The following is a 22,493-nucleotide window of genomic DNA, read 5'->3' as shown; positions in this document are numbered from 1 at the left end:
GAAGATTGACCTTTGAACTGCATGATCAAAAATTAAATATAATTAAATACTGAAAATTCTTTTGTGTGACATTACTTGCAGGTTTTAATTATCTTGGTTTGGTGTAACAGCAAAGACAAGAAATGCGTCACACTTGACGCTAGAAACTACACAGTTTTTCACAGACTAGAATGAGAATATTTTCCATAAGTGAATGTGTTAATATGAATTGTTCTGAAGATGTGTGCGATCACATTTACTCATATATTTATTCTTTCATGAACAATGACATAGTTTATATACTTCCCCCCATATTGTTTTTATTTTGCGTTAACTCTGTGAGTTCTCTCGCAACATGGCGGCATCTCGAATACTAAAAGTTTTTCTGCTACAATATTGTTTTTGTAAGATTTTACATTGTATGTTAATATCTCGTTTGAGATATCTGAAGTTTCAAATCTGTTTTCTTAAACGCACAAAAGGCCATCCCTCAAAAACAAAACAGAAACATCCTGAAAGAAAGGGGGAAAATACATCCAAAGTCCTTGGACTATTTTTCTGTTATTTCCAGGCAAACATGAACACTCGTTAAAAGATTGATTTTCAACAACTTCTCTGGACCAAAGAGTGAGGAATATGTGACCACAATTTTGTGTGGCTAAACTTAAAGTTGTACACATTTAAAACTGACATTTATTGTTGTCTGTCTGACTATGGAGCAGAGTGCATTTGCAAAATTATTGAGGGCCCGTTTGCGAGGTCGTACAAATATAATAATAACAAAATCTCCCTTGTCCTCGATGGTTTCCGTAGTTTTTTCAGCAGCATTCAGATTAACAGAGTTGCTAAGCGACCAGTCAACAGCATAACAGATTCGGAAGGTAGCAGATGCAGCAATGTCTTCCAATTTCTCAGCCAACCAGGTAAACTCACTTCGTGAAAATGGCAAGAAATTACATATTGTTTTTCTAACTTAGTAATGTATTTTTTATTTTTATTTTTTCAATAAAAGTACGAGGGCACCTTCGGATCCAAGAGGCTTCTGAACTGGTGTCCGTCTAAAGACTTTAAAGAGGTAGTTATGGAAATTAACAGCTTGTTCCTGCTATGATTATCTGTAAATATCGTCGCCTTACTAAAATGAAGGCATAAGTCATCTTTTCCTAAAAATATTTTTTGTTGTTGTTGTTTTTGTTAGTTTTTTTGTTTGTTTGTTTGTTTGTTTGTTTGTTTGTTTGTCCACGAAATCATCTTTTGGCAAAAACGAGGTGGTGATTTTTATTTATTTATTTATTCATTTATTTATTTCGCCGAAAGTGATTTTGGCAAATAAATAAATAAAAAAGAAAGAAACAAAGAAATAGATAAAGAAAGAAAGGAAAATATTATTTTCGGAAGGTGACGATATTGTGGGTTTCCTTGTTTGCAGCGACCCAGTGCACACGTGGGTCACACCTCCTTCATTGTGAACAGCAGGGGTCATCTGCTCCCAGGGGTGAAGGTCTGCGCACTGAACTACTTACTTGTAATGTTTTTGTTTGAGGCAGTCTCTGATTGGAGCATTCTGCATGTCTCTAATGCGGTTTACAGAAAGGCATAACCTGGCCAGATTTTAAAGGCACTTGGGATTTACCGACTCGTATCCCAGCCAACCACATCGACCCAACTGCCCGTTCAAAGGACGGTCTTAGGAGACTCAAGTTGTGGGGAATCTGCCCACCAGAGGAGGGAAAATCCCAATCAGGCAGAGGCAGCAGGAACACAGATGTTGGGAAGAAGGTCAGGTCCACACAAACAGTTTGATATGTTCACCTCCTTCTTTCAGCTCCCTTACTGAAGGATCTCCACAACAGATTATCTGCCTCCATCTTGTCGCTAACGTCACTCCAACCCTTTGCACATCCTGATTGCTACTCTTTCGTTGTCCAGCATTTTGAGGAATGTGGAAATTTTAACAATTTACTAATAATTTTGGTGCAGCCAAAATGAGTCAGTCTGACTCTCATAAATCAAGTTAAACCAAAGTAAATTTTATGTGCTGTGTTAAACTTTTTTTTTTTTTTTTCCAAAATTTATTTTCATTAGGTGTTCATAATTTCCTGCTTTTATATTTGTTTTTAATCTATTTATTTTTGGTCGTGGGCAAGACACTGTGTCAGAGGGGTAAGGAGTGGTTAACAGTAGGCAAAGTGCAGAGAGGTGTGTTCTGCTTCCTGGTCTGGAACCTTTTACCTCCATCGTGTCTCTGACACAAACCGAGGCCTTCAGGCTTCTTTCAGACTCACTTTCCCTCCTGTCTCCCCCCTCACTTTCATACACACATCTTCTATCTTGCTTCTACTGGTGGACTTTCACCTTCAGCAGGTTGTCTTCCATCAACGTCCTCTTACCACAGTTCATGTTGTTGCCTGGTAACCTCATAGTCTATTGCATCGTTGAACATTCTGTATCTATTATTGTTCTAAATAAGTGGCTGTATTGCTGCCTCAAGTGTACAAACATTGCTTATAAGCTAATTAAATGTGGCTATATGATGACTATGCAATTTATAATAGCTGTCCTTATATAGCTAAGGAAGTGGCCTTAAAAGGACACTTATATGGCCTTTTATGGTCATATAAGTGTCCTTATATGGCCTTATATGGGGAGAGTAATAATCAAACAGCAAAGTGCTTCCAAACACAATTTTTTTTCCTTTTTATTTAAAAGAAAAACAGAGTACATAAAGCATTATACTGTATGGACACAAAATTCCCTCTTGTTAGCTAGTAGTCCCTGGGATTGCTTAACAATTTAAACAGCATGTCATAAATTCTACATTGTATAAACCTCTGTTGAGGTCACACTGGAAGTGACGTTTGGGAGTGCGATAATCCAACAAATCTGTAATTTTATGGCAGGAATAACATAGTGCTGTCTGAACATCAGCACACTTATCTGTGAATATCATTTTTTTCCTTCCTGATAGTAAGTGGCATAACTTACCACCATAAGAGACTGAAATAATTTTTTTTCCAATATTCCAGACCACAAGACGAATCCACTATTCCAAATTAAAGGCAATAACTAAGTCCTGATTTGCTAAGATGGAAAAACTACAAAAGATTATTTCAGACTGTGTTTTATATGATATTTAATGTTTATTAAACTCCAGTTAGTGTCTAAAGCTACCCTCATGTCATCTCACATGGACTGAATGTTAGCTAGGTGGAGCATTTAGAGCACATGTGTCAAACTCAAGGCTCAGGGGCAAAATCCAGCCCACCATAAGTTTATATGTGGCTCTCTAGCCAAATAAATACAACTTTCACAATTACAATTATGCGTTAAAATATTCTATTATTTTATCAATCAAATCAAAGCTGTTTTTATCTGTATTCCTCCAAATTACATCAATGTGAAAAGATGTCCTGTAATAATAAGTATTACACAACAAACTCCTTATACCTTTGGCACCAGATGGTTTTTATAAGCTAATTTGGTACAACTTTAGATTGACTTTCTTATTTCTGACCATGAGAAGCTACATATGGGAGATCTGGTTGGTCTAATTATTACAAAAATCAATTAGAAATCCATAAAAATACTCAACAATAAAATTGATGGATTATAGCAGTTTTCATGTTTAAGATTTCTTTATGTACGTCCAGGGCTTGGTGGTCCCAGGTGCCTTAATAATGGGGCTTTTGTCTTTTCCTGGTAGATGTTTCACCTTTCATTCAAAAGGTTTTTAACCCCCAGTTTGACCCGGATTATGTAACTTACCACATGCAGGAAGTAAAAATTCTAACCGGTCAAGTTCTGCCGGTAGACGGTTTTACCATGAGCCACTGATCCTTTTGTTGTGACTGTGAGTCATTTAGGTTGTTCTCACCTCGGAGGTGTTTACCAACCCAAGCAACATGAGGCGTTTCGGTCCCAATTCAGGTCTGAATGGTTCCGAAACTGCCCTGGGGAGTATAGTACAGATGTTCTCTCTCTTCTGTTCGTGACAATACTGTACACAGTAATTGGAGAGTAACTGGGATACATTTGAGCTGAGTTCTGAGGTACAGTAGACAACTTTTATAGTCATCAGAGATTTTGAAAGGACTCGGTGTTCACCCTGTCAGCTAGGGGATCACAGACTGCAGGGTTTTCCACAACAACTTAAGCCACGTTTGGATGGAAACATATCTATTGATTGGGATTTTCAGAAAAAAAAAAAAAAAATGCTTGTGGGCCTTAATTTCACAGCGGTTAGTAATGTAAACAGTCCCATCTGTGTTGCAGTAGATTTGTCTTTTACTACTGTCTCCTGCTGCTGCAAATATTTGCATTGCATCCTTTGAATGAGTCTTGCGCGGCTCATTTCATAAAGGGCCGGTCACAGCTAAGTGCTCTCTGCAAACCTCCTCATAGTTGCAAGCCTTGCATGGGCTGATGCAGGAAAAAAAGTGAGGTTGTTTTAATTAAGTCTTCCCAAACCACACTGCAAAACACAGAAAATATTTTTGGAAAACCCGGTATATGTCACACATATGTGAGGGGGTCAGAAATCTGAGTCAAAGAGTCAAAGCTTCTCAAATTGATGATATTTTCACTCAGAATTAAGGAAAGGCTCTCTGATGTCTTTGACCATCGAAGGCCCATTGAAAGATAAAAATGGTCTTTTTGGGAATGCTGCTGCATATCCAAGTTTTGGGAGTGTGTAGCTGAAGAGATAAGTGAAATTGTAAAAAGTAAACTTTTTGAACATCCAGGGCAATTTGTGTTGGTGCTGCTTTCCCCCAGGTAAAGGAATAAAAGGTAAATAACTAGAGTTGATTAACGGATATACTCTTCTTAATTTTCCCTTGTGTTCTGAGAAACTGGATTGGTTGTTTTGTTCTCTACTTGTTCTACTTTAAAAATAAATATGTGTTTAAACAAAAAAGGCCTATAACAGTGTTCTAATCATGTGCAGTCAAGGTTTTTTTCTGTTTCAGTTTCTTACTTTAATCGTCTTTCTTTTTAAAAAATATATAAACAAAAATCTGTGTTTTCTAATCTTAAAAAACTCAGCTCTCATGTGGTACCCTAATTTATTTTCACAACTGGACATCTCCAGGCCTAAATTTCCTTTTTAAAAAATTGCTTTCTGTTTGCCTAAATAACAGCAAAACATCAGCAAAACATTTTGAAGACGTTTCTTCAGTAATGACTTGAAGGAGATCAGTAATGACTAGAAGCAGATTGTGCAAATTTTAACTGAGAGAAAAGTGAATCACAATAGGCTCTCTTTATTTCTCTTTCCAAGTAACAGGAGCCCCAGTAGAGTAATTAAGTAATTAAGTAATTAAGTCACCTTGGAGAGCTTTGAGAATAAACAACTTCCCTTTTTCCTTTGGGAAATTAATACTATTATAAGATGTGAAGTGCTAAATGCGGTGTCTTCTGGTGATACTTTAGACTCCTCCCCTGAATCCCATATAAATAAACCACTAAAATGTAAGTTAAAAATTAAACCATTTGGGCTTGACCCCTGGTGACCTCTGGAAACTTTCTTTTTTTTATCAATATCTTTAAAAAGACACACAAACAAAAAAGTTTTTTACACAAACATTGCAAACAACAGACACCAATTTCATTTGATTTGGGTCATGTGGGGATGGAGGTCGATCTTTTGACCCTCAAACTTTTGTAAATATCTGCAAAGCAAAAGCAGCACAAATACTTTTTTTTGTTTGTTTGTTTTTCTGCTGAAGACCAACTAAAATGTTTGACACAAATTTTGAATGATCTGAAGAACGTGAATTGAATTTGATTCTCCATCCCTGGAACATGACAGAGAGAAACACCCTGGACAGGTCGCCAGTCCATGGCAGATACAGTTGTCTACATTTAGGCTATTGTTCTGGCTGCTTATCAAGCTAACTGCTACTGCTAATAATGACAATAATGCAAATGATTTTTCTGGGAAAGTCATTCAGACTGTTATGCCAGAACTGAACCTGTTTTACTTCCACGTCAGCAAACGTGTATGACTGGCTGCTTTGAATGTAAACACTAGTAGGAATACAACCTGATAATGTATTTGTCTCTATGTTGTGCCTTCAAAAATTAATGGTTATAAATAGTCATTGTACAGTAAATAGCTGCTCAACAATCTCCAAATTTCCCTGTCAGAATTCCAACATCAGGATATTCCTCCTCCTCGTATTTCCACCTGGGATCTTGGTCAAACTGAACGGACCATAAAGGTTAACACAGACGCTCCTATTCTGAAGTCTTCTCCCAGACGGCAAATTAAAAAATATACATAAAATGATTACTTGAGAAACTATGTATATAATGAACCTGGAAAAAATATGTAAATATAGAAAATACGCTGTAAAAATTTACTGCAAAATGCAAAAAATTTTCTACTGGCTTTTATCCTTTTTTTGGATAAAAGCCAGTAACAAACACTGTATTTTATTAACTCTCATAACTGAGCAAATAAGAGCATCAGTAAAACTGTAAAACTGAGAAACCAGAAGAATTTCTTATCTTTAATTGTTTTGTTTGTTGTTTCACCCTTTTCGGTATCTTCTTCCATTGTGGTTTTTTAACTTTGACAAGTCATTGTTTTTTAATAATAATATACAATAAACGCTCTTTCAGACCAGCGAGGACGTACCCCCGCCTGCTGCTGACCCGTCTAAAGAAGCTGAAGTGCGGTCGGAGTCTCAGAGCCGCTCCATTGCTGGGAGCCAGGGCTCACAGAGACATGAGCCTGAATCTGCTGCACAACAAAACCTTCAAGCCACACAGAAGGATAAGCCAGTGAGTGCAACTGAAGAGAGTCAGGCTTTGATAAGTAGAGTTGGCAGTGAAACCCAGGAGATACCGGAGTCCATATTGGGAACGCCACACAGAATCATAAGGTACGGCGCGACAACTGTAATGAATAAAGAGTAACATTCAAAACATGGCATTCAGGGAGTCAGAGTACAACTTATTGCAGACTATTGGAGCATTTGGAGTCCAATACTTTTGGGAATATGTATGATGCTGTACTAATCTGTTTGCAGAGTTTCTCTCTTTCTCTCTCTCTCTCTCGCTCTCTCTCTTTCTTTTTCAAATAAAGTGTGATTATTAATACATTTTTGGTACCTAATATCTAAATGCAACCTTCAACAAATGTTTGATGGTTTCTAAATAATCTGAACTGTCACTTTAAAGGGGGGCACTATGAAAAATCATGTTTTGGGTTTTACATCATATTTTAATGCTATTCCCTCATCAACAACGTACCTGGCGTGTTCTTTGGTTCTTTCATGGATGATTGTGAAATCCTCGAATCTTCCCTGGCAACCATTCAGTTGTGCCTAACTGCTTGCTCATACAAAACCTATCTGAAGCTCCTCCCCCAGAGCTGGGGTCTCCAGCCAAGCCTTGGCCCCACAGATCAGTCCCCACGGAAACACAAGAGGATCAGCCCCCACACCACAGTGGCGCTATCTAGAATAATTTGAACTATTCCTTTAAGTTCAATTGTCTGAGAAAAAGGTAAAAAAATAAAATAAAGATAACAGAAGCTGTTCAACAATGTTACTAGTAACAAACACATTCGAAGCAAATGAAACATGTTTAACAGACTTGCATGATTTGGATAGAAGCCACCGTTCCAGCTCTGTGTGTCTCATTGTTCTGTCAGCTGATCAGTGTTATGAGTTCCAGCGTCACTGAACGCCACAGAAGAAAAAGGGATTGTTCTCTCCTCCAGCTCATCCACCATGCATATCTCTGGCACATATGCATGTCAGTTTCAATTTTGATCAAAAGACTTAAATTTTGATCAAAGATGTTTATATAAATGTAAATAAGCTGCTGTGGAATTTAGGTTAACATGTTAAAACCGTCACCCTCAAAATGCTTGCATGTAAGTCAATGGGTCCATCAGGACGCCGGTGTCATCGTGACAGTTAAAGGGTTCAGATGACTTCATAATATTATTATTTTTTTGCACCATGCATACTTCTATTTTCAATTCACTTAAGCTGGTTTCATAGTGAGGAGACAAAAGGTATTATAGTTGCTCAAAGGAAAGGGATTAGCATGTTGAAATGATGTTAATGGAGAGCTGCAAAAATAACAGCTGGATGAGCCAAAGGCCATTTTGTACCTGGTGTGTACTGTAAATGTTCACAGGACAAGGCAGGGATTATCAGATTAACTGCTGCGACTGATGGACTCCCTCTTTCTGAGATTTTGTCCTATTTTTTTAAACCTACATCAGAGCAAAAATATGTGTTCCAATAAGTTTATATTGTGTTATTAACTTATAAATGTAAATGTCGGCAGTTTTAACCAAATAAATACTTGAGTAAAATTTATTTCTGCTCATGCCAGATTAGGGATTAGCCTTAGGAGTTTTTCTGTTCTTTCACACTTTTGAAAACAATTTTAACTGTCTGCCACACATACACGCGCGGATATAACCTTCAGTAAATGGAGATATAATATGGTTTTATATAAAACAGGAAACATTAAAAGAAAAAAAACAGCTCTTTCTAAAGTAATTATTTGATTTTGAAATAGGAAAAATAGAAAACATATAACCAAAAAATATAAATGTAGTTTTAAAGTGCTTATTGCACCGAATGTTATCCCTTTTTACTTTTCTATTCTTGACACAGGAACACAAGTATGACAAGCTGATGTTAGCATCTTAGGCTGCTGTGCTTTCGTATAGACTTTATTCAAATCATAGGGAAAATGTGTTATAAGTAAAATAATCTGCCAGTGGAACTAGAACTTTTTCATCAATATTAAGGAATTATCTACTTAAAACCAGCTTCTGTATTTTCTTGAAAAGTTGCTTTTCGTAATCTAAGTGTTCTGAGATATTTACACTAGAAACTAAACCAAAAATACTTGGTAAGCTTTTGTGTTGTTGCAGTGTTCTGGCCAGTCAGTGTGCTCTTTCACAAATCATAACCTTCTCTGCATGTAATTTCAAATTAAATTTAAGTCACAGACAAACTGTTTAATGGAACTTCTCCCATCTACTTGAAAGCTGTCCCCAAGGATTGTCACAACTCTATTTGTCAAAGGATTGTTGGCCAGCAGTCCCCACGCCGGTTACAGACATTTCAGATTGTTTTCATGTGTCGTTTCAAGATGATGTAATGATCTACAGAGTCATGCTAGAACAGTGTTGATCCCGGCTACTTTGAAGGAACTCTTAAAGACCCACCTCTAAGGCATCTCGTCTATACTTCTCAGCCTCTTCTACATCTCGTTGTACATTTCCCTCCATGCCTGTATCCATTTTAGCGATTTAGTAAAATCAGTTCCAATCAATTAAAACTTCAACAAAGACCACGCCTCCAGCAAGCAATTGTTTCTTTGTAGCCGCTCCCCACACTGCCACTCCTGTCACCTCTGACCTAGCCTAACAAGTGGTCTTCGTTGTAAGTAACTTATTATTAGCTTTTTATTAACTACATTGTTACACTTTTATTTGTAAGCATCTACCACAGTGGGACTTGGAGAGAGGTTCTTGCTTCACTTTAGCCTGGTAAAAAGCAGCCCCTTCTTCTACGCTTTGCTTCGGACAGAGGGTCTGGACCCTCGGCTACAAAGAAACGATTGCTTGCTGGAGGTGTGGTCTTTGTTGAAGTTTTAAATGATTGGAACTGATTTTACTAAATCGCTAAAGTTTGGCGGTGGCATACTGTATGAAATGTACTGGCTCAATTGTGAAGAAGAAACGCTATGAAGCTTACCAGAAATTAACTGAGCCAACTGGAAAATCAGCAAACTTTTGCCAGACACTGTGTGGAGTAGGGTTTAATGTTTAATGTCTTAAACATTCCTCTCACTGCCCTGTTAACTGTTCAATATTTGGAAGTGAGGTCAACTCTGACTGAATGGCTTTGTTCAATTCTTCCACCCCCTTTACAAAACGACAACCACAAGCAGATTACAGTTAAAAAAATGTTCACAACTCCTCCTTTTATTTGCTGATTGGACCAGATGACATAAATCCTGAGAAATCATGTTCAATAGGAGAAATCCCTGACAGAGAATGGAAGGGAGATGAGAATAGAGTGGAATTGCGTAGGAAAGCAATGGCCAGACTAGCTTCACATAGAAATTATCTAAATGTTACCGACCTAACACGTAATTCTAGACCCTCTTCATCATCATTGGCTGTTTTGACTATGCTTTAATATATCAAAAATGTAGTTTTCTATTTTCTTCCAAATCTTTCTCGTATTGGTTTCAGTTTTATAGAATCTGAGGTCATTTTAGTTGAGCAACTGGCCATTTTCTGAACTTCATATGTTTTCCCCTCACTATCTTTATAATCAGTATCATAAGCTGTTCTTCTGAACAGCTTAGGATTTTTATCCAGATTTTACCCAGATTTTCAAGAGGAATACTTTTCAGTTAAAATATCTACAGTCTCCATGCCACGACTGCTGGATTCCAATTACTCTAATGCTGGTAAATCATTTCCCACATAGAAACAATTTCTGCCAAAAATGGTTTGATTTATTGGACTAGAACAATATTATTTTGAACACAGCCGTGGAAGTGGAAGAAATTATAATAAAAGTCAAAAACCTTTATCAGTAAACCTTTGAACCAGTAACCAGTTGGTGCATAATTTTAATGGTTTTGGGTGTCAGGACATTTAGCAGCAGTTTTTGTTGTGTGACAAACTCACACCTTTGCATAAATAACAGCTTTGGTCAGACAACAAATCTTCACATCTTTTACCTTGAAACAGTTCAGATAAAGGATAACAATTCATTTGTCTGGAAAAAAAAACAAAAAAAAAACTACTCATAGCCTGACAGTAGCTGTGTTTCCATTAGAAATGTCAATATTTCACTAATATCAAAAAAAAAAAAAAAAAAAAAAAACAATTTCACAATTGCGGTGTTTCTACTAAATAAGAAACGCAACTAAAATTACACATGAGCACTGCATTATCCTTCTACTACTTCCTGTATTCTTCTTTGCAGTTTGTACCAATGGTGATATCCGTTTATTGATCAAGTGAGTTGTGTGATGCCAAAAAAAGGTTTTCTATTGGTTTATTGCAAAATAAACCAATAGAAAATATTTTCTATTAACCAAAAAGTTTGGTTTATTGCCAAACTTTTTGGTAATAAACCTGTATTTTTGAAGCAGAAAATTTATTTTCGATACGTCAAATTGCACAATCATATAGTCAATGGAAACGCAGCTACTCTGATAGATATTACAGATAGATCTGAGGGTTTTACATATAAATAAAGACTGAAGTACACAAGCTTTGGTCCAAGAAAATGACACATTTGATCTGTGAGGTAGCACAGGTTTCCTTCTAGAAAATGTGATGCAAGAAAACATTTGCAAAAAATGATTTATACTTTAAGAAAAAAGGTACAAATACAATAGTCTAGAGAAAAATGGAGCATGAAAAAAAATGCTGCAGATTCCTACAGTAAGAAACAAAAAGACCAAATGGATTTAGTTTATTATCTACTATGGCTGTTTAATTTCTGTACATCATTTGCTTTGGTCAAACATCTCCAGGTAGGAAGCAGCTCCACTGAGGCATGGTCAATGTTTCATAACAGAAACAGTTTAGCACCACACACCCCAACTTCCCATCACCACCACCAGTATATCCAGTTGGATGCCTTACTCCAACTGGAAAGCCAAATGTTAGTCAGGCTGAAAGACAAACAAACCAGCTACATTTGGCATCAGGATGCGCTGGACTTCGTTGTGATTCTTATTTTCCGAATGATCACCCAGTCTTTCTGCCCGGCGGTCACTGATATCCTCAGACACGAAGAAGCAGAGCCGTGCAGTTTGTCTACCTCTCGCATCTCAAATTTTCCATTCATAAAAGCTCCCAGTGACTGGAAGGTTTTACAGCTCTTCATCGCTGCAGTGAATACGTCTTGGCCTAGCTCCACCTGACCGGAGTCCAGGAGGTCCTTTCCTCCTGATCCCGTTTCCACCAGTATCCCTGTCACCACCACAGGCTCCAGGAACACCACCGTCAAATAATCTCCTCTTTCTGGAGAGCGCCCCCAGAAGAAGCCCTCCCCGGGATCCCAGGCCAGTTTGGGGAAGTACTTCTGGTAGGTGGAAATGTTTGAATACACTTCAGCTGAGGGATTGGTGTATAGCCCCTCTTCAAAGTTCTTATCCTTTAGCTTGTTGTATGTTCCCTGGAATGACGAAAAAGTGCCCATGTGTTGGAACAGCGAGGGTTTAAAGAGGATGGTCTCTCTTTGGGTCATCAGCTGTCGGAAATGAGACATCAGCCAGTCACAAGGCATTTCTTGGTAAAAGAGAAAAAGGAAGCGGGCCAGAAGAGGAAGGTCGGCGGACTTATAGAGTTTCCCAATGTAACCAAGGGCTGAAAACTCCAACATTGCCCACCTGCCCTTTTTTGCATTTTGCTCCTCAATGTGCTTCCGAATAGTTGTGAGAAAGTTCTGTGCTGAAAAGACGTCATCTTCCAGCTGGAGGTAGTACTGCCCCAGACCTGCACTGTAGTGGATCAGGAAGGAGTAATCCACATTCTGCTTGGAGCGGAACGACACCCGGTCAGGAGCGTCGTTGTAGTTCCTCTTCAAGCCTTCAGGAAGAAGCAGAGAGATTTGCATGAATAAACCATCGGCAAGAACGTTACTCAAGCTTCCTGCATGGCTGGAACTCATCATGCTGCACCTGTCAGAGGAGGGTACCACTTCTGCGACACGTGGATGACTAAAAGCTGGCCTCGGTCCAGCTCAGAGGCAAACGTTGAGTTGATTTCCCTGACGGTACTGGTTACCCAGCGAACGTCGAAGTCTGCGATCAGCACCACCACCACCATGGAGGAGCGCTCTTCAGGAGACGACTGGGAGAAGAGCGACTGCAGCGTGGGAACCAGGTAGCTGCCCTTCTTCCGCTTGACTGACGACATGCCGATGGTTAGGAACTCTGAAATGTATCCAAACAGGAATTAAAATTTACATACAGTCATATTAATAACTTAGAACATGAGGCCTGAAAAGTACTTTTTGAAAGTAACAACTTTAATTAAATATTAATGTTTTTTTTGTTTTGTTTTGTTTTTTTACATATTTGTTAAAACTTGTCGTGATAGTATGGTGTGAGGTAGATAATCTGTGGGGGAAAATAGAGAAAAAACAGACATCCTCTGCTCTTTGCTACAGGCGAGCAAAGAGCAAACTAGCTCTTTGCTAGTTAGAATGGCCATAGATGATGGAGAATAAACTGTTTTCCTGTGACTGGACGTCGTTTCTCCACCATTAATTCATTGAGCAGTGAGTACATGAGGATGACTGACAGCGGTAAGCCCCTCCTCCTGACTCCAATTGGTTGTTTTTGGTTGGTAGTTGTGCATTTCTTCAAATGCTGTTGTGCATTTCTTCAAATGCACAACAGCAGCTCAGGGAGGAGTTGGGGGTGATCGATCTTTTCACAGATTATCCATCTCATGACATGATGTCACGACATGGAGACAGCTGCAGCTTTAAACATCGTTTTCATTAAGTTCATATTTCTCTATTAAAATGCAATGACTGATGTAATTATAAATATTCTTTTCATTAACTGTTAGCAGAAACTCATTATAAACATAAATAAAGGCTAGAGATAGTGAAATAAATGGTCTGTGGCAATATTAAAACTTATTGAATACATTCCAAGGCAGACAAATGAAATATGTTTCATAAATAGTGAGATGGAGGAGTTTATGAGGCAATTCTTTTTATAATCTAATATTCTGAACCCAACAAATGTTGATCTTTTGCTTTTAATAAAACACACAACTCCTCAAATTATTGTTACACTTAAAATGACCACTACTGTAGTTAAATTGGAAAATAACGGATAAATGAATTTGCCGCTTTATTTCATGCAGTTTTAATGATGGAGTGTTTTTAAAGGCATTAGTTGATGGATAGAGGCAGACTGTAATCTGCTTTACAGGGTTTTTTTTTTTTTTTTTACAAAGTGTGTTGCTACAGATAAGAGGAGGGTGAGGGATGCTGACGGGTTTTTATACGTTAAGGGTTACAATGTCAGAGTTTTAGTGAGGTTTAGAGAGGGCCAGAACACTCACTTCGTTAATGGTGTCATTTAGAGTTCATTTAATTGTTCAAAAACAACTAAATTTGATTGTTGATTTTTTTTTTAATTAATATGAAATTAATAAAAATGTTATGTTTTAAAAGAGAAGAGCCAATCAAACCGTCCTAGCCGTATGGCAGCAACAACTGGCATCAAGTGTTTGTGGTAATGTCACTGTGGAGCAGTTATGGTCCATTCTTCCTCGCAGAATTGTTCCCATTGCAGGGTTTTCAGACATGGACGGCCTATTTAAAGTCACGTCACAGCATTTCAATCAGATTTAACCCTTGGCTTTTCCCAGGCCACTTTAAAACTTTCCTTTAGTTTTGGTTTTTCTGAGCTGTCCAGAGGTGAGCTTGGTGGTTTGCTTCATCTTCGTCCTGCTACATAAATGACTGAGCTTTAGGTCACGAACTGACCGATGGTCATTTTACGAGACATGAATTCATGGTTCAATCAACAGAGCCGGGTCCTGAATCACTAAATCAGCCCACAATCATCACACATCCACCATTGTGTCTGACTGCAGGTATGTTGTTTTTATTGTGAAGTGCTAAAAGTGTTACTTTTTCACCTGATGCAAGGAGGACACACCTTCCAAACTTCAGCTTTTGTCTCATCAGTCCATAAGACACAACAACACAAAATCTTACCAAGTATTTCTGGTCTAGTTCATAGTGCAGAAATCTCAGTACAATGGAAATAAGACAAAACTAACTTATAAGTTACTTTTCAACAAGATATAGGAGCTTGTTTTAAATCAATAATTTCTTAATATTGATTTTTTTTTAAAAGTACTAATTCCTTTGATAGATTATTTGGAAAAAATGTGCAGTTAAAAGTGGAATAATCTGATAGTGGAACTGATACTTTTTATCAATATTAAGGAATTATTGTCTAAAAAATAAGCTCCTATATCTTGCAGAAAAATTTCTTATAAGTTTGTTTTGTCTTACTTCAAGTTAATGAAGATATTTTCACTATAAGCTAGACCAAAAAAATACTTGGTAAGATTTTGTGTTTTTGCAGTGAATGTTTTTCCAAAAGTCTTTGGCTCATCAGCTCACACTTTGAGTAATTTTTAGTCAGTCAGCAGCGGTTTCTTCCTTACTGTTGGGTCAGGATTACTGCCTTTTACTGAGATTAACAATGTTATGTGGGAATTTTGGGATTTAAAGACCTATGTTATAATTCATGTAAATAACATATTCATAAAAAAAATCAGGCAAAAGAAACCAAATCAAATTCTTTCGATGTGAAACTTGTAAAACGTTAATATGAACTGCAGATGTGTGTCTGCGCATGTGTGGTGAAGTTTTGATTAAAAAAGTTTGTCCTTCATTCAGTGGCGTTACTCTCAGTGGGCAGAGGATCCAGGAGTTTTACTCAAGAGTAAGTGACACATGATAAAATTGCTCAAGTAAAAGTAAAAAGTACAGCATAGTAAAAAAAATACTCCTAAAAGAACATTTTTTTTCCTCCACAATTTTACTCAATTAAATGTAACTGAGTAAATATAACCAGTTACTAGTCAACTGTGAGTGGAACTCACTCTGCTGAGTGGATGGCGTTCCTGCCAGCAGCTGATAGGTCACATTGAGAGGCAGATAATCTCCCTGCTCCGCCCAGGACTCCTTACTGACGAGCCTCTCCACCTGCCAGCTCAGTTGCTTTGGAGCCGATCCATTCCAACCCTGAAAGACACAATCGACCAATGTTTGCTTGTTCCGTGGAACCATATCTGGAGGGGAAAACAGAGCAGACTCAAACATTTCCAGGTGTCGTTTCCTGTTGGACAGGATTCACCTCATTTTTTTTTTTTTAGCTCGGGGGGTCTCACCGTGAGGAGGAAATCGAACGGATAGAGGAAGTACAGGACAGTGACGAGAAGCAGAACTCCCAGAACTGCATTCTTCTTTCTAGAACGCCGTCGCATTTCCTGTTAAACATCCAAACACATCGACATTTGTGTTGAGGTGACACCAAGTCAGTGCAACAGTAAATAATTCAGCTGTGAGGGGATGAATATTTCAGAAGGTTCAGATACAGATAACACCAGGCCGGGTGTGTCTAGACTGAGATAAACTCACTGTGTCTTCTGGAGATCTGAACTCCAAAGATCGTTCTCCATCATTACACTAACTAAAAGGGGTGGCATCAATAAAAGGTCAAAATCAACTATTTTGACCTTTAATTCATTTTATGTTATTCCCTAATCAAAAACATACCAGGAGTGTTGCTTTGATTCTTTCATGTATGCTTGAGAAATCCTTTAACCTTCATGGCAACCATTCAGCTGTGCAAAACGCCTGGTTGGACCTAGCTCCGCCTTCATCACACAGCTCCTCCTCAGAGCTGCAGTTTCCAAGCTTCCACCTCTCACGACTCTCTCACTCAGCTCCTTCAGACTAGCCAGCAGCAAATAGCAAACACCTGGTGAAACATCTGCTGAGCTCTTTATGCAAACTGATTCTCAATGAAATCCTGTAAAAACCAGCTATTTATTAAACCTGCTAAAGATTTAATAGAAGAGGGACATTATGATGACTTCCTGAAGGCTGAGTTTCAGAAAGAGCAGGAATTTTTAAAGAGACAGAAGCCCAAATTCAACACGTTAAATAACAAACTGAGATTTAGTTTAAGTCATAGTAGATATATAGAGCCTTTTTATAACAACTGAAGGTAACATAGTTACTTTATTCTGCTATGAAATAATTCCATACAGCTGGAAAACACCTGGTAATACTGCCTCTTTAAAACTAAGATACTGCATCGTCAGAGCAGTACATTCAACTTGAGGCCAGTGATAATCTAATGTGCTGGAACAGATTGTGCGGAGTATTTTGTTACGTTTAGACTTGACAGCAGGTTTCTCTGGAACCCTCTGCTGGACTCAGACCTCACAGCCTGACACAACAAGCCTGCAGCTGCTGCAGCTTTCCGACCTACATTTATGATTTTGTTGACTTTAACTTACGCCACATTTCTCCCAGATTAATCATTGTTCATTACCGGCTTTTGAGTTCATAAGTGTTCCTAAACCTACGAAAGCAACTTTAAAGTCTCTGCTGTGTTAACCTGAAAAAAACAAACAAACAAACAAAAAAAATCCGCTGTTCAGATTGGGATTTCACATATTTGGAGCTATTTTAGGACTGTAAACAGCATCTTCAGATGTTGAACTTGAGTGGTTTGTCTTTTCCAGTATACTTTTTAATATTGATAAGCAATTACAAAATGTTGAAAGCATAAATTAAAAAAAATTATATAACTGCATTTTTAAAAACAGTTTCCGTGTATTTGATCTACAGATTCCAAATCAAAGTTAGCTATTAGAAGAAAAACATTTGTATGTGTGGAGAAGTTGGTATTCATCTCCAACAGTGCATTTGATTTCCAATCCAAATACTGGGATCTGCCTCCACCCTAGGCAAACCGCGAGAACAGCCCGTGTCCTCTGATTTCTTTCTCCTTTGTTTAGTTTTCGCCATGTCTTCGGATCTTACACCCGATCAATGTTTTACCAATTTATGATTCACATAGACCCATAAACCTTCTCAGGCTTAATATATCTTTTGTTTAACTTTGGGTGACACATTTATGTTAGTACTTCAGGTAGAGGTGTAAAATGTACGAAAGAATCAAAGCAACACTCCAGATTTGTTTCTGATGAGAGGGAATAACATTCTAACATGATGTGAAGCTCAAAAAAGTTGATTTTGCACCATAGCTCCTTTTTATTTTATCACTTTGCTAAAAAAGAAAAAGACAAAAAAGATTTTGACTGTTAGTGTCATTTTGGCAAAGGCATCAACAATTTCTTTAATGTATAGATTATAAAAACAAATGACAAAAACTCGTTCCACCATTTTCTATGTTTTTATCCTATATTTGCATAAATTTCCCACAATATTATAACACTGATGTTATGATTTTTTTTCTTTGCTTGTTCAGTTCTTAATTTTGTGATTTAGCTGCAAGCAACATGCATTTTTTATTTTTCATATATTCACATATATGAAATGTTTCACTCAAGGAAATGTCTTTATTATTGTTGTTTTGAAATCTAAAATTGATCAAAAAATGTTTTGTTCATTAACTATAAAATATAAAAAGGATTTGTACAGTAAGTGCACATAAAAAAGAGGGGATTAACTCAGATTTACGGCTCTAAACACATTTTGTTTGTAGGGAAAAGGGGAAAAATTGGTTCTAGATTATAAAGGCTGCCGACTCCTGACTTAAACTGTTGTGTACTTTGTCTTGAGGTCTGTTCAACAACAAGACATTTAGGGATTCCAAATTGTGATGGAGAGAGCATATTTTGTTTTGAAAACAACTAAGTTTTATTTTTCCATTTTTCTATGAACTAAAAAGCGACTCTGAGCCATTTGGTACAGTAAATTGTGAGTATATTCACACCTGACATTGTTGCAATCATCCAGATGATAAATGTCACACAAACTGCTGGAAGCACAAAGAAAAATGTGGATTTGTTGAGGTTAATATTGTTATATTGTCGGCAATAAATTCAAATTGTTGTGATATTGTATGACTTTTTAAAATTTAGTGCATTTCTAGTTTTTTAATAATACATGGTGACAAATAATGCACAAAAATCAGATACATAATGCTGTAGATAGAACAATCCAAGGAAAAACAAACAACTCCAGGTGTAAAATGTGTCAAATTAAGTAGGTGTTGTGAAAACTACATTAAACTAAAACAGGTTTTAAAAACAATTGAGTTGTTTTTAAAGTTAAGGTTTCTTTTAGATCATATGGACATCAGATACAATATACATCCATTTTCTAACAACCTTGTCCCTTGGTGGGGAGGGTTGCTGGTGCCTATCTCCAGCTAACGTTCAGGGCAAGAGGCGGGGTACACCTTGGACAGGTCGCCAGTCTGTCGTTGGGCAACACAGAGACACATAGGACAAACAACCATGCACACACACACACACACACCTAGGGACAATTTAGTCAGACCAATTAACCTGACAGTGTGTGGGAGGAAACCGGAGAAAACCCACGCATGCACAGGGAGAACATGCAAATTCCATGCAGAAAGACCCCGGGCCGGGATTCGAACCCAGAACCTTCTTGCTGCAAGACAACAGCTCTACCTACCAACTGCGCCACATACATGGTCAATAATCAGAATATTATTTAAGTAACTCCATCACCAAATGAAACATGATTACACAAATTATTTTATATTTTCTTAATGTCTATTGTCTCATCACTTTTCTCCTAGCAGCTCATGAAAACGCGACAGTTAAAAAAATTAATATGAATATTACAATGTGTGGGCGTATAAAAAAAGCATGTTTACCTGCTAAAAGTAATAGCATACACCTACCTGCTATTAAAAAGTACCTTATTTTCACAAAGTGCTTTTTATGTAGCCATGCGACACTTTATCAGAACGTGTCTACTTTATATGACTGTACAGTACTGAAGAGAGCATTGTAGCTGTAGAGAGCATTGTAATACAGGAAGAAAAAAAACAAACTCGATAGAATCGTTTGAAAATCCATCCCTTCATGGAAATTTCTTTTCACGGTCTGGCTTTCCTCTGCTGGATACAAGACAGAATAAATCAGGAAATGTTTATCTTTTCAACCAGCAGCCTTGGCGCTCGCGCTCACTCCAAATATAACCGAGGCGGTGGATGGACGGTATATTTGGCCTCAGCTTTTAGTTGAAGTCCCGTCTGCGCTCGAGTTTCTAAATACCGCTAAGAAAACAGCCAGTCGAAAAACCTGAGCAACAGGACGGGTGAGTTTGTTCCGTCGGTTCCCAACAGGTAACATGTCTCAGTAGCAGCTCGGGAAAAAAAAAGCATGTCCTCCGACATTTCTACAAATCTTAGATGACATATTACAGTAACGCTTACCCTCTTAAGTGAAACTTCCTTTCTCTCTTTCCAGTGAGTTTGCCTCCGAGCCGCGGCAGAACCTCAAAGTCAACGCCTCTTCCTCCCCTGGACGGTACTTATCATGGATAAACAGCGTCAGAAACCCACAGACAGAAGCTGAATGGTTTGGAAACAGCTAGAGCTGCAGCGTTGTGCTCCTCTGCTCTCTGTCAGGACTGAAGTTTAGGCTGCCAAGCATCAGGTGGCGGCGCCCGGCTGCGGAGGGAGGGTGTGTCGTAACGCCGGAACGAGGCCCAATCCGCTGCGCAGTTACACTCAGGGGCTGGGCTAGCAGACGGAAACAGAGAGGAAAAGCCAGCGTGGAAAGATTCAGAAATGACACCGAGAATGTATTCCCGTAAATGAACCGTTTAAGATAGTAGCACATTGTTATGCTTCATTCTTAAACCTGGTCTAATTAATTTCATCTAATCCCTAAATGATCAGATTTCTCCAAACTAAATATGTTACTCATAGGTTTTCTACTGATGGACCTTACTGACCACAGCACTCTGATTAACATCAGATAGTTAGAAAATAAAGATGATTTCTCTTTTTATGCAATATATGTAAACTTCTAGCTTATGATAAGAGAAGCAACTGTTGAAACCAAAAGTTTACTCAGGCCTATGTCTGTCTTTCTCCCCGTCTGTAGTTTAACCAGACCAAATGTCTCTTGTTTTAGGTTAATTACCAAAATAATTTCGATTATTAAATGCCAGAATAATGAGACAGAATATGTCAAACTTTTATCTATTAATGGCCTCAAAAGCAGAAGTTCAAATTCAGAATGATTACTATATATAACTAGTGAAAGCTCAGATGATGATGTCATGGTTTCGGTAACATCTGAGAGGTTAACTGACAGCTGTGGATGTGTTTTAAGGTCATACCTGAAACTTTCTGTTTTTTTGTTGGACTCGATGGGAATGTCTAAAAAAAATCAGCCAAGATATCAGGAAGAGAATCAGGAGCAGCACCAGTTTGGTTCAACTTGGGAAATAATTTCCAAATGCTTTAAGGTGCAGCATTCAACTCTTTAAACAATTTCATCCAAGTATGGACATAATGGGAATTTACAACTGTCACACCGCTCAGGAAGGAAACGGGCAGAAATGAACAGGTTCAGGTCCAAAATGTGCAGAATGACCCCAGAACAAAAGCCAAAGATCTTGTGAAGATGCTGCTGAAGTTGGTGACAAAGAGTCATTATCCACAGTGAAATGTCGTGGGCTGGAAGGTCACTCAGTGAGGAAGACGCCTTTACTTCAACAGAAACATAAAAAGCCAGACTGCAGTTTGCAAATCCACACAGGGACAAAAATCTTCAGTTTGGACTGTTTTTTGCACCTCTGTTACATTTTGAGGAAAAAGGATGATGCCTGTACCGTCCTAACTGTGAAGCGTGGTTGTGGCAGCATCATGTTGTGGGGTTGTTTTGCTGCAGTACGAGTTTTATGATTCCATCATAAAATAGATGGAATCATGAAAGAACATTACATGGCAAAAATATTAAAGCAATAGTTAAAGACATCAGCCAGAAAGTAAAAGCAGATTGGTCTTCCAGATGGACAATAACCCTCAGCACACAGCCAAAGTGGTTTTAAAGCAGCTTGAGGACAACAGAGTCAATGTTTTGTTGTGGTCCTGATCTTAATCCAGTGGAGAAGTTGTGAGGAAATCTGAAAAGGCATGTGTGAGTGAGGCGGGCCGCAACGCAGACTTCAACCAGTTCCGTCAGAAGGAAAAGGCCAGGACTCATTCCAACCACACTATTGTGAGAGAGAAGTTTCTGGAAGGAAACCCAAAAGGCGAGACCAAGGTCATACAGTTCAAATGGAATGCTACCAAATACTGAGGAAATGTATGTAAACTTCAGATTTTGAAGACAGCAATAAAAAATTCTCTCACTCCTGTATCATTTAGCAAATAGAAATAATTTTGATAATTGTGACTGACCTAAAACAAACCCGTGGGAAAACAGGTGACATTTATTTTCCATTGTCAGAATCCATCAGTTCTTCAACTGAGTTCTGCCTTGATTTATTCATACATGTTTGAGGACTCCTTGAATCTCCTGTGATTTGGATTTGCCTTAACACCTGATCATACAATGCACTGCCTACTTACCCAAAGCTCCAGCATGACGCTCCCACCTAGCACCTCCCCTACTCGGCTCCTCCAGACTAGCGGCAGTAGCAGTTAGCAAACACCCAGTGGTGGAACTGCATATCTGCTGAGCTCATCATAGAAACTGCAACACTCCGAAAAATGATTGTAGACACCATCATGGAGAAACACTGTTGTCATCACATGCTGAAGGGGGAGTGCTAGGAAAGCTAGGAGGTTCTTAAAGAGACAGAAGCCAATTTCAGGGGCCAGATACAGTTATGATACCAAGTCAAATTTCTTTTATTTTTGATATATATACAGAGTTTTCATAACAACTGAAGGTAGCAGTTATTTGACTGTAGTATAAAGTGTCACATAAT

At 38.1% G+C, this 22,493-nt stretch overlaps 2 protein-coding genes across 3 annotated transcripts; one reads left to right on the top strand and one right to left on the bottom strand.

Annotated features, from left to right (window-relative positions):
- Positions 1-173: 173 nt before the first annotated feature.
- cfap126 (cilia and flagella associated protein 126) lies at positions 174-7,727 on the top strand. Its single transcript, XM_015011353.2, has 5 exons — positions 174-902; positions 992-1,054; positions 1,409-1,480; positions 1,570-1,758; positions 6,604-7,727. Exons 1-5 carry the CDS (start codon positions 876-878, stop codon positions 6,898-6,900), a joined length of 648 nt encoding a protein of 215 aa, XP_014866839.1. The 5' UTR covers positions 174-875; the 3' UTR covers positions 6,901-7,727.
- A 2,857-nt stretch (positions 7,728-10,584) lies between these two features.
- LOC106932588 (alpha-1,3-mannosyl-glycoprotein 4-beta-N-acetylglucosaminyltransferase C) lies at positions 10,585-20,202 on the bottom strand. Of its 2 annotated transcripts, none has more exons than XM_015011368.2 (5): positions 19,981-20,202; positions 15,920-16,018; positions 15,632-15,773; positions 12,670-12,924; positions 10,585-12,577 (listed from the first exon to the last, which is right to left on the bottom strand). In XM_015011368.2, exons 2-5 carry the CDS (start codon positions 16,013-16,015, stop codon positions 11,691-11,693), a joined length of 1,380 nt encoding a protein of 459 aa, XP_014866854.2. In that variant the 5' UTR covers positions 16,016-16,018; positions 19,981-20,202; the 3' UTR covers positions 10,585-11,690. The 2 variants fall into 2 exon arrangements, with proteins under 2 accessions (XP_014866854.2, XP_087863064.1); XM_088006938.1 differs by lacking the exon at positions 19,981-20,202 and adding an exon at positions 16,170-19,951.
- Positions 20,203-22,493: the final 2,291 nt, after the last annotated feature.

The sequence above is a fragment of the Poecilia mexicana genome, unplaced genomic scaffold, assembly GCF_051168715.1.
Source record: "Poecilia mexicana isolate PSO_F unplaced genomic scaffold, ASM5116871v1 scaffold_7, whole genome shotgun sequence".
Classification (NCBI taxonomy): Eukaryota; Metazoa; Chordata; class Actinopteri; order Cyprinodontiformes; family Poeciliidae; genus Poecilia; species Poecilia mexicana.
This window is presented reverse-complemented; position numbering and strand designations above follow the sequence as displayed.